General features: G+C 44.2%; 1 protein-coding gene across 3 annotated transcripts in view; it reads right to left on the bottom strand.

Moving 5' to 3' along the window:
* Nucleotides 1-11,941, bottom strand: part of Arhgap26 (Rho GTPase activating protein 26) — a 400,407-nt gene extending 388,466 nt beyond the window's left edge. For 2 of the 3 annotated variants that reach the window (XM_037197112.1, XM_037197113.1), the window contains exon 1: nt 11,493-11,941. In XM_037197112.1, the coding sequence (XP_037053007.1) occupies nt 11,493-11,646 (154 nt within the window). In that variant the 5' untranslated portion in view covers nt 11,647-11,941. The remainder of the gene's footprint in view (nt 1-11,492) is intronic. The other variant, XM_037197114.1, reaches the window with a different exon arrangement.
* Between the last annotated feature and the right edge of the window lie 345 nt (nt 11,942-12,286).

The raw sequence follows: 12,286 nt of genomic DNA, 5'->3' as shown, positions 1-12,286 counted from the left end.
CACACTTATATATTTGCTGACACATTCATAAATTTCATTAAAAAAGTATCCAAGACACTGGTGAAATGCTGCTTTCAGTAGAATTGGGGATCAAGACACAGGGGTTGGAGGAATACTCCAAGTCCATTTTTGTCTTTTGATCTGTGTGCCATTTATAGATGTTAACTATTTACATCAGCTGACAAAGAAGCAGACATGAACAAAAGTAAACACGCCACCTTAATTTCATTTTCCTTGGTCCACAGCTGACCCACAAGTGTAGCAATGAGATACACAGTCAGAACTCTGTTGCAGTTTGGGCCTTATCTGCTCAACAGTGACCTTGACGTAGAAACACAGCCAAAGTTCAACTCGGCTGCCTGGAAATCAAGCTAAAGCCGCACAGGATATGCCAGTTCATATTTTCAAAGTGTTCCAGTGAGCCTGCAGTAAACGTAAAAGTCAATATGATAGCAAGATCCAGTGAGCTTTGAAACCTACCTGTGGTATCTTTACAAACCATACAAAACAGTTTATTTTGGCTTTTCCTGTGTGGCAGCAGCAGGAGTCAAAGCAGGGCTACTGAGCTGGCACAGAGAAGCTAGCTAGCTAATAAGGTTTCATCCAGAATCCTCAAGCCCCAAACCTTTGTCCATCTGGCCAAGAAAACACACACACATGCACATGAACACCCCACCCAACCCCAGGAATCTCCTCTTTCTAAATATAGTAGGCAACTGCCCAGTCTCCAAACTCACACTCCGCAGCATTCTGTGCCTTCCAACCAAGGTGAAATGAGCCAGACATAAACACGCTGTGACAGCTTCTGGCCCCCACTGCCAAGCTGTTTTCCTTACTATTTCCTCTCTTCCTCCACCCTGGGTTTCTACAAAATGTGGAAACCCCAGTGACTCTGACTTATAAGAGATTCCTGTAGCTACAAATGCTATTAGTCCTCATCCTAACAAACATGTTTTTCCTGCTAGGCCCCCCAGTTTGAGTTTGGAAGAGTCTTTTCAATGTGGGCAAAGTAAGGTTCATTTCCCATTGTACTTGTAAGAATCTGCAGCTCAGAAAAGATACTGGACAAGTCCAAGGCTAGTAAGGATACCTGCATTTCCTACCCTACCATCACACACACACACGGTGGGGAGGGGGCCTCATTCTTTCAGAATCAGTATCTGTGCCGCAAAGGCAGCCTATTTAGAATGCTTCCAATTAAACTAAAAAGTTAAACTTCAGAAACATATTCTAGCACATATTCGCAAGCACCAAACCAATTAGCTGCAAGGAAATAAAGGCCTAAATAAAGGGCTGTTGCAAAACCTATAGAAACTGGAGTCTGCAACAGATCCAGAATCTTTCAAATGCTGGGACCCACACACAAAGGCTGACATGGGAATGATCACTGCAGCACCTTCTCTAACTGAAATAATGCGATAATCCAATAATCCAGCCCTCTTAAATAATCAAAGGGAATGCAGTGTACACATGTACTGACCTAGAAAAAGTAAGATAAGGGAGTCACAGGGAAAGTAAAACAAAAATGTATATAGTAAAATCTCTATAAAGTTCATAATGGCATCCCTCCTTTGGCTAGTTTTTGGAAATGCCATGGCCTTGACAGGATAATACAATCCCCTTCAGGAGTTGTTTTCTCCAACAGCTTCTAATTTTTGTCAGCTCTGAGGGGTTTGGTCATTGTCTAAAGACTAGAATGCCAACCTGTGAGATCCACCATGAGAGATGCTAGTTTACTACTCAGAGCAGAGGGCTGAACCATTGCCCCCTAAAAACCAATCTCCTAAGTCCGTAGATCCTGAAATACATGTGAGACTATTGTAAATGGAAGTAAAGAGTCCCCAAAAGAAGACAAATGGACAAAATGAATTAAATATTGTTCACTTCATCATCCAAAGTTTTACAGGACAAAGCAGAGGATAGTATATGTGTGAATACACATTCCAACAAATAAGGCGCACCACTAGCCAGTAAATGCATGAACAGATGCTCACCATCATTAGTCACCATGAAATCCGAGTTACACTCAAATGAGACATATCACTCCAGTAGTTCGCTACAATCAAAATGAGATCATAGAGAGTGTTAGTGAGGCTCACACACGGCTGACGTACAATATGGCACTTCTACTGTGGAAAATGACTTGTCAGCCTTTTAAAAGTTAAACCTAAATTCCTTTAAACCTAGGTTTAAATCAAAATGTTATGTACATTTTCCATATAACTCAGCAACTCTATTCCTAGGTAAGACTTGAAATTGGAAGTGAAAACATAAAGGAATGTATGTAAACATTCTTAGCAGCATCATTCAAAAAAGCTAACAACCGAAACTCAGCTCAAAGTCTACAAAACACAATACTCTGCAGCAATAAAAAGGAACAAAATACTAATAAAAGCTAAAACACAGATGAGCCTCAGATCAACATGCTAAGTGAAAGAGCCTGGATAGAAAGGGCCACATAATCTATGACTTAGCTCCAATTCTCAGAAACAACATCTCTAGACACAGGGAAGGGGGATTAGTGGCTGTGTACGGCTTGAGAAGAGAAGGCACCTGCAAACAGACATGAGGAAGCTTTCGGGGTGACTATTTTCATCAACTGGATTCTGGCAATTGTTCCACAAGCCATTTAAAACAGATTAATTCTATGTCGAGTAAATTTATTAATAGTGGAGTTAAAAAAAAAAAGAAAAAAGAAAACTCCCCAAGGCAGGCTGACCTGAAACAAATGGCTACTCTGAAAGGAATACATAGAAACATGATGGAATGTTCTTGGGAGACACTTGATAAAGTGGCATGTCAAATGCAAGTGTGCCTGGTCATTCTGCAGGGATAGAAAAAAGAGAAGAGGGAAAATCATTTCCATGATCTCACAGGAGAAAGAATAGTGCTTCTTTGTAGTGGCTGCTAATAATTAAAATTTAACAATAAAACACTCAGCTATAAAAAGAAATCATGCTCTAGTGTCTATTCTAACATAAATGAACCGTGAAAACATCATGCTACATAAAATAAGCCACATATAAATGATAACTGTCATATGATTCTAGAAATGCCTAGAACAATCAAACAAACAAAGATTGACAGCAGGGTCTAGGGTGGACAGGAGTGCAAAGTCATTGTTTTATGGGTACAATTTCAGCTTGGGATGCTGGAAGATCTCTGGAACTGAACAGCACAGTCAGATGGCACTGTGAATGTACTCAATCCCACTAAAGTGTATGAAATTATTTAAAAGCTGTTGAAGTAGTTAAACTTTTGTGCCATGAACATTTTATCATAATAATTTTAAAATCCTGTTTTGAAAAATGAGCAAAAAAAAAAATCTGAACAGACATCCGACCAAAGAAGATACACAAATGGTGAATAAGCATGTGAAAAATACTCAGTGGAATATATCATGAGAAAATTGGAGGGGAAAGCTGAGGAATGAGTAGGACTTCCTCCACCTACTATAAGGTCAAACTGAAAACACCACCACATACAGAGCAACATGACCTTTCACTCTTTGCTGGAGGGAATGCAAAATGCTACAGCCACTTTGGAAGACAGTTTGGTTATTTCTTACATTATCATACAATCCAACAATCACATGGTCTTCACCCAAATGAACTGAAAACTCATGTCTATGCACAAAATAATTATGTTGGCTTCATTCATAACTGTCCAGATTTGAAAGCAATCAAGATGTCCTTCAACAGGTAAAAGAAGAAACAAATTTTGGTACTCAGCAATGAGACCCAATAGTTACCAAGACATGGAGGAACCTTGAATGCACATTACTAGTGACACAAGGCAATCTAAAAAGGCTACAGACTGGTTCTAGCTATCTGACAGTATGGGGGGGAAGGGCAAAATTAAGAAGACAATGGAAAAACCCATAGTTGGTAGAAGACGAAGAAAAAAAGATATGCTAGAACGTAGAGGGTTTTTAAGACAGTGAAACTATAATGACATTTAATGGGTACATTTTCAATATCCATCAACTGTGCACCACCAAGAAACTTCCATTAATATTCTACCAGGGACCAGGGGTATGGAGTGTGCACTCACATGTGCAGGGCCTAGCTTCAACCTCCAACACCAATGAGCTAAAATAAAATCAATATTGGTTAATCAGCAGTAACAGATGTGCCAGGATTCTGAAAGATGTATTAAAAAAAATAACCATAGGGAGAAACCAGAAGGTACAGACATTCTAAGCTATAATGAGAACCCTGTATAAGTCTACTCCAATGTTCTGTAAACCTCAAGCCAATCTAAAGAGTAAAGTCTTTTCCTTATTTTAACAGTGGGAAGATGGTTCTAAGCCACAAGTAGAGGGTTGAAGATTAGAGATTTTATGCAATTTATTTAATGCACTTCAAATAGAGAAACATGCAGAGATTTTTTAGAGCCAGTGTTATATAAAAATTTAAAAAAAAATTTGTTTGGATTTAATTAGCTGTTGTTTATATTTGTATGAGTAATACTCCAAATGTCAGTATTGCAAATTACCACCACTTACAAATAATTAGGAAAGTCATTTTTTTCCCTTTTCTTCACAAGTTGCTAAAGTAAATCAAAGGAATTGGGAACAATTTTTTTGCTACCTGGCTCCATATTTACTTGTTCCATTAAGGCTTTTTGTAACAAAATTACTGCTCAGCAAATCAAACTGGCATCGAACATCTTATGAGAGTTTATGCTATTCAAGAACAGCTTGTTCTTGGGGCTGAGAGAGAGGATTCAGCAGGTAAGAGCTCTTGCTGCACAATCAAGAGGACCTGAGTTCAGATCCCCAGCCCCCACATAAAAAGCCAGTGTGGCCACATGTGAACCTATAAGCTCAAGAGCAGTAGAGGGCAGAAAAAGTCTGTCGAGTATGGCCTAGTCAGCCAGTCTTGTCTGGTATGGCCTAGTCAGCCAGTCTAGGCAAAATTGTGAACTCTGGGTTCAGTGAAAGACCTGAATAAGTCAGAGTTGATAGAATTGGACACATGATATGCACCACATACATAGGAACAGAAAGAGAGAGACAGAGACAGAGAGACAGAGACAGAGAGAGCTCATTCTCATTGTGGGGGAAAAAAACACCTATATTAAATGCTAAAGAAGTAGAAAAGGCAAACAGGTTTTTTGGGTTTTTTGTTTTGTTTTATTTTTGCTTTTTTAAGACAGGGTTTCTTTATGTAACAGTCCTGACTGTCCTGGAACCCAATTTGTACACCAAATTGGCCTCGAACTCACAGAGATCTGCCTGTCTCTGCCTCCCGAGTACTGGTATTTAAGGCATGCGCCATCACTGCCCAGCAAAGTGAACAGCTTTTAAAGTATACATACTTAGTAGTTATCTTACTGTTGTTTTAATGAATAAAGAAGCTGAATCATTCACTTTAACAATTCAGACCAAGAACAGGTTTTTGGTCTCCCCGTTCAATGCTCTATTATCCAATTAAAAATGAATCACTGATAATCACTTAGTAGTTCCCAAAAAGAAAGTGATGCTTTACAAAGACAAGACAGAAAAATCTGCCCTCCTATTCTACCCTTCCAGCCTATAAGGCTCTTTAAGCCTATAAGGGTGAGCAAATTTCAGAGTACAAAATATTAGCTAGCTGTGGCTACTCAGAGCTGGAAATCTATAAAGCAATAGTATGATCTTCTCAATTAGCCTAGCACCTGCTGCATGTTCCCCCTTCTAGAAGATGGATCTGTGAAAAATCTGCATCTTCACTACCAGCATTTTTATTGAACACACTCACGGGTAATGTTCAGAGGAGGGCCAGCAGACCAATGCCAGGTTCAAAACTTGGTTACACAATTTCCTAGCTATGTGAATTTTGACAAGTTATCCCAGAAATGCAGAAGCAGCACAGTGTAGCTAGCCCACTATATCTGCAGATCTGGTTCCTATGCTTCCACCAACCAGTATGGAAAATATCTGAGGATGGGGTGGGAGGATCTGAATCTGTGCTCAACACGTGCAAACATTATGTTTGCATTCACATTATGTAATGTATTAGCAGCAATCTAGAGTTGCCTCAAGTATTCAGGAGGCTATGTATAGGTTACATGTAAATAATAGAAGAGATTTGAGCATCTGAGGATTTGGGTATCCAAGATGGATCTTAGAACTCAACCACCCCCCCCAAAGACATGGAGGGACAACATTTGTCTCACAGAATGGTAGCACAATGGTAACATGGTACAATATAGGGCCCTTGGGCCAGGCGGTGGTGGCGCACGCCTTTAATCCCAGCACTCGGGAGGTCAGAGCCAGGCGGATCTATGTGAGTTCCAGGCCAGCCTGGGCTACCAAGTGAGTCCCAGGAAAGGCACAAAGCTACACAGAGAAACCCTGTCTCGAAAAAAAACAAAAAAAATAAAAATAAATAAATATATAGGGCCCTTGGCATAAAAACTGGCACTTCCTAAATGCTCAATAAAATGAAAGATGCTAGCTTTCTTACTGGGCTATTGTTTGTGTTAAAATCACCCTGAGAATATGATGGAAGCATAGGAACAGAGATCTCCACATCAGTAACATCTGGGAATGCAATGAAAAGGGCACATCATCCCTTAAAGGGTCCATAAAAAGCATAGAAGCAGCTAATATAACATAAAAGCTTTCATTTCATTTAGCAAAAACATTATCACTCTACAGAAGAGCAATCTGAAGTACGGCTTTATTCACTATTGCATACCCAACCTAACTTGATTGGAGGGACTAGATTCTTAGTTTTGCTCTGGTTATTCCCTCTGCATCCATCAAACTTGGTAGAATCCATACCCCTCCCATGGACAGAAAACATCAGAGCATACATTCCAGACCCTGGGAAATAAATCAGTGTGCCCTCACCTCTACTTAAACCCCATCTTGTGAAAAATGGATGGCTTATTTATTGACTCAACATTTCCCCATCTGAAACTCAGTTCATGAACTAGGCAGTCCCCTAAAGGTGACTACCACCACCTGAATGACAGCAGTTGTACTTCTAATGTCCAGACTAGGCAAGTCTACAGAGGCAGAAAAAATACAGTGGTTGGCCAGGGCTGCAGGGGTTGGGAGGAAAGAGCGAACAACTGGTCATGAAAATAGGTTCTATTGGAGATGACAAAAATGTTCTCTGATGATGATGATGGCTGCACAAACTGTGAATATACTACACCACTGAATTACGTGCTTTTAATGAGCAAGCTATATAAGATAATGAATGTGAATTACATCTCAGTGATACCACTATCTTAAAAACTGTATGTCTGCCCCACCCATTTAGTCTGTCAGAATAAGGATTCTCTATTTCAAAAAGCAGAAGCCAAATTCAGAAGGGTATTCCCCAGGAACAAATCCAGAAGTTGACTGTCAACGTGTGGAAACATGGTTCCCCAAAGCCAAACCCCTCAGACTAACAGCTTTTCATGTCTATGAAACCACATTCAGTTTGCCATCAAGTCCACAAGAGTCACACACGAAGACCACTTGTACTGGGTAGTTTTGTGTGCCATCAGAGGAAGGAGCCTCAGCTGAGAAAATGCTTTCTTGAGATCCAGCTGTAAGGCCTTTTCTCATTTAGTAATCAATGAGGGACGGCGCAGCCCATGGTGCTATCCCTGGGCTGTTGGTCCTGAGTGTTATAAGAAAGCAGGCTAAGCAAGCCAGTAAGCAGCACTCCTCCATGGCCTCCACATTGGCTCCTGCCTCCAGGATCCTGCCCTGTTTGAGTTCCTGTCCTGACTTCCTTCAGTGATGAACAGCAATGCTGAAGTGTAAGCCAAATAGACCCTTTCCTCCCCAACTTGACTTTTGGTCATGGTGTGTCTCAGCAATTAGAAACCCTAACTAAGACACCACTGCATTCGGCAAACTTGTTGTGGAGGCAGGCAGTCTTTTTCTCTGCGAGGGAAACCTCCTCTAACTATAAGTAATAGCAACAGAAGAGACATTGGGAGACTAACATGTTGTTCCTTTTCAACCTGTAGCACGTTCACCTCTCTTGACATAACCACAACTGGATACAAACATTATTACCAGAATTCTGATTGTGTCCATCAGTGGCTAATACATACAATTGCTGGAGTTCCCGAGAGCTGACATGTACCTCTGCCCCTTTGGTTTTCATAAGCACCAAGTCCTGACAACCTTGAATGCTGGCACACTGTAGTATTGGTGAAATTAAGGGAGAGGTGCCAAGGGCCATGCTCCAAGTGTTGCTGTTAGTGGTGGCAGTTTTATTCTGTTGTTTTAACATTCACTGTGTCTTTCCGTCTCTGAGAGGTCAGTGTGACTATTTCCACTTACAAAGGAGAAGCTCAGACTTAGTAAGGTGCCCAGAGTCAAACAATTAATAAGCAGTGGGTTCAAGATTTGAACCCAGGAAACTCCACAGCTCACCCATGCTCTATCATTTCTACAGAATGAAAAGGAAAACAAGACCTAAACACACAAAGCGTCTTGGCTGAGAATGAGAGAATAATCAAGCCAGTAAGAGGCAGGAGTCCTGGGTAACTGAGTACCACTCAAAAAAGGTCAGAACAAATCACCATCAGCAATGACTGGGAATTGACAAGGCTCAACTGCACACCAAAGAGAACTCTCTAAATAGTAAGGTTTTCTTTCTTTCTTTCTTTCTTTTTTTTTTTAAAAAAAAGTGTCCTGACATGCTTTGTTGCTTAGATTCTGTGTCCATATCAGGGATGGAGAAACCAGATAGAGTTCAAGGGTTTCGTTTTTTTATGGAGTATACTGGCAGAGTCTAAAACAGATTCAAAAAAGAAACACGAGAGAGGCTTGTGGTTTCTGCTAACCTAGATGACAACGTTGCTTTATTAAGTTAAGTGCCATGTCTCTGGAATTTGACAACTTGTATTTGAATACCTGAAACTTACCTTGGACAGGTTACTGACTTCTTGGCTGCTTGGTGTCATCATTCACAAAGTAGAGGTAACATTAAAATGATGTAGATAAACTCTGCCAACTCCTGGAGGCCATGTTTATTACCTCTGATTATATATACAGACAAAGGAAATCTGAACCCAGAGATCTGTAGAAGTACTAGTTACAAAACAAAACCAGTGCTAACTTTATAACTGGACATAACTATGTATTTATTTTTAAGCTGTACTGGACAAATGCTGGCTTTTCATTAACAGTAATGATCTATTGAAGAAAATGACTATACTGGAACTAATATGGTGTACAAAGCAGCAGGTACCTCATGATAACTCAATACCTAAAATGGTGTGAAAACTTGCTTTAAGAAGTCAGTGAGGTCGCATCAGTAACACGCTCTGTTGAAGCAGTAGTTAGTAGTAGCAGAGGGGTACAGTTAGTCCTAACGTTGGATGAAGAAAGAGCAGCATACTGAGCTTAGCATCAGTCTTTCCAGCAAGTCACAGAGCCAATCCATCCCAACACTGCAATGGTTCTTACTATCTAATGAACCATGCTCCTCAGAAATAGAAGGCAAATTGCTAGTCACCCAACACACCTTCCTCAGAGTCAATGCTCAGATATAAAATGCAAGTCCAAACTCTAGCAGGTCTGGTCCTGCAGGCTCCATTCTGGGCAAGAAGGATAGAACAGATTGGAGTTCTGCACTGGGAGAATTACATTTCTATCTCAGACCATGTAGCTTCAAAAACTCTGGGCCAGTGATTACCCAAGCCGGTGTTCTCATTTGCAAAATCCAAAGAGATACATGAGATTAACACACAAATAAGTCATGGCTGCCACAGAGTATTGTGCCTCTGTAGCCACAGGGGCACCCAAATATCAGTGCTACATGCTGGTATCCAGGTCAATGCCCAGCAAACAGAAGGCATTTCTTACGTTTGCTGAGTGAAGCAGAGGATCGATTAAAGTTAGCCTGAGGTCTGTCATGATGGTATGACGCATGCCTTTAATCATAGCACTCTTGGGAGGCTGAGGCAGGATGATCATGAGCTCAGGCAAGTCTGGGGTACAAGGAAACCCTGTTTCCAAGAAAGAAAGAAAGCAGACATAAAGATCAACCAAAATTTCCAGATCCAACTTCTAAGTGGACCCCAAATTTATATCAAACTAGAGGTCACTTGTTCCCAGAAACAAGGCAGGCCCTGATCTTTGACAGAAGAGTCTGTTCCTCCCCCTCAGGTAAGTCACAGCCTCCTGCAGAGACTCTGCCTGGAAAGCTTCCTGATGTCTGCCCTGTGCTTTTATTTCACCCCCAGAAGACTGGCACTTGCCCTGACATTCCATCCTCTCACTCTTCAATTTTAAAAGCAACAGGCTTACTAAATGACATCTTGGCCCTTAAGCCTTTCTTTGAAGAACCATTCTGGGGACCATTCTCACAGCTTGGATCCTACTCTGGTGAGGCAACCAGTCTTAGCTGAAAGATACCATCTATTAGGAAACCCATCACAGAGACAGGAAAAGTAAAGAGTCAAAGACAATTCCCACTATCTGCCTCCACTTCCTGGGGATCAAAATGAAAAGATCGCCTGAACTATTTTTAAATGAACCCAATGAAAAGGTACCCTTCTCGCCCTGAGAATGCTCGAATTTGGCCACAAGGAGAAACTCTAGGCTTGCTCTGCAAAAGTTGGGTGGCATGAAAATTTGAACACACACATACACCTCGTACCAAAAGGAGGAAGAAATTTTAAAATGGCTTCACAGACTCTCAGGGAACCTTTAAGATGAGCTTAAACTTCTCTTTTCTGAGCGAAGGCTGAGGACATCCCCTCTCAGCCTTTTGAATTTTCAAGGATAGCCGAAGAGGGGGCAGGGGTAGAGCAAGGGAGCGGGAGAAGGAGAAAGACGGATGTGTTCGTTCTATTTTTAAACCTTCGCCCACAGTTTAGAGTAAAGGAACACTCTGGTTCTATACTCCCACCGCTGTCACCTTCTGCTAAGCACAAGAATCAAAACCTGCACACGTACACCGCACTGATCTATGTCTAGGGATTACTGTCAATGCTCCCAGGAACACAGCTAACCAATCACTCCAACGCAGAGAGCCCAGCAGTCCGGGCCAGGCTGGAGCTGTGTGCAGGGCTCCTGCAGAGCTCAAAGCAGTCACCACCCTCCCCTTCCCAGGGATGGGCAGCGCCCCCTCAGCATGCTCCATTCCCAAGCCTGGGCAACGGGCTGGGCACCTGGGGTGAGCCACTCGCCCCCTAAGGACACCGAGCTGTGGAAGCGTAGAAGCGATGGGTTTCCCAGCAGGCTACCGCCGACTGGGCGATCTGGCCTCAGGCCAGAGACACCTGTGTCGAACACACCCACCCAGCCCAGAGTGCCACCCCGATCGACCCCCTCCCGGCCGTCCCCAAATGCCGAGGCTGGGCGATCAGACTCCTCCGAGGCCACTGACTCGCTCTTTTCTCAGATCCGTCTCGCCTCGGACGAGCATCGACACCCGTCACTCAAAGCCCCGGGAGGGGGACGAAAGCCGGCAGCGCGCGGGCAACCCGGAGCCCAATGCCGCCGCCGCCCCGAGCCCTCGTGCGCTGCCCCAGACACTTACTCTTGAGCGCGCTAATGAGCGACTTCCCGTCCTTGATGAGCTCCTTGATGAATTTGTTGGTCTTGTCCAGCTCCGCTTCGTGTGACTTGAGCGTCTCTCGGAAGTGCGGGCTGTCCAGGCAGCAGTCGCTGAACTCCAGCGCGGGGAGCCCCATCCTGCCCGTGGAGCCCAGCGGAGGGGGACGCGCCTCGGGCGCTGCTCGGCGGACACCCGCGACGACGGCCGTTCCACAGGTGTGGCGCCGGCTCGCCCCGCGCGCGCGGGGTCAGAGGGAGCGAGCCGGAGACTCTAGACGGCAGCCGGGACTCCGCCGGTCCGCGGGCGCTCCTGCGAGGAGCCACCGAGCGGCACGCGGGCTGGAGGCGCGGCGGCGGACCCTCGGCGGCGCCGGGAAGCGAACGAGCGCGGCCACCGCCTCCCCGCCTCCTCTGCGGGTTCGCTCCTCAGCAGCCTCGAGCGCCTTCTCACAGAAGCCTCGGCCGCCCCGCCGGCGTCCGGGGCGCCCGAACCTGCTAGCGATGACCTAATCCCCCGCAGGACCAATCAGCGTGCTTGCCTCTGCCCGACCCCCAGGGCCGCCCGGGGACGCCCGGCCCTTCCGCGGTTCTAATCCAATCAAAGCTTTCCGAAGGCGGGGCCTGAGCATGGGGGCGGAGCCCACACCACCACTAGGTCCGCAGAGCAAGCCCCGCCCCCTCCCGCTCAGCGAGGGTTGCAGAACTAGAGCTCCGGGCTGCATTCCGTGGTGGGTGCGCCCCCGCCACCCGAACCCGGCCCACCCCATGCGGCCCTAA

The sequence above is a fragment of the Peromyscus leucopus genome, chromosome 19 (genome assembly GCF_004664715.2).
Source record: "Peromyscus leucopus breed LL Stock chromosome 19, UCI_PerLeu_2.1, whole genome shotgun sequence".
NCBI classification, from domain to species: Eukaryota; Metazoa; Chordata; class Mammalia; order Rodentia; family Cricetidae; genus Peromyscus; species Peromyscus leucopus.
This window is presented reverse-complemented; position numbering and strand designations above follow the sequence as displayed.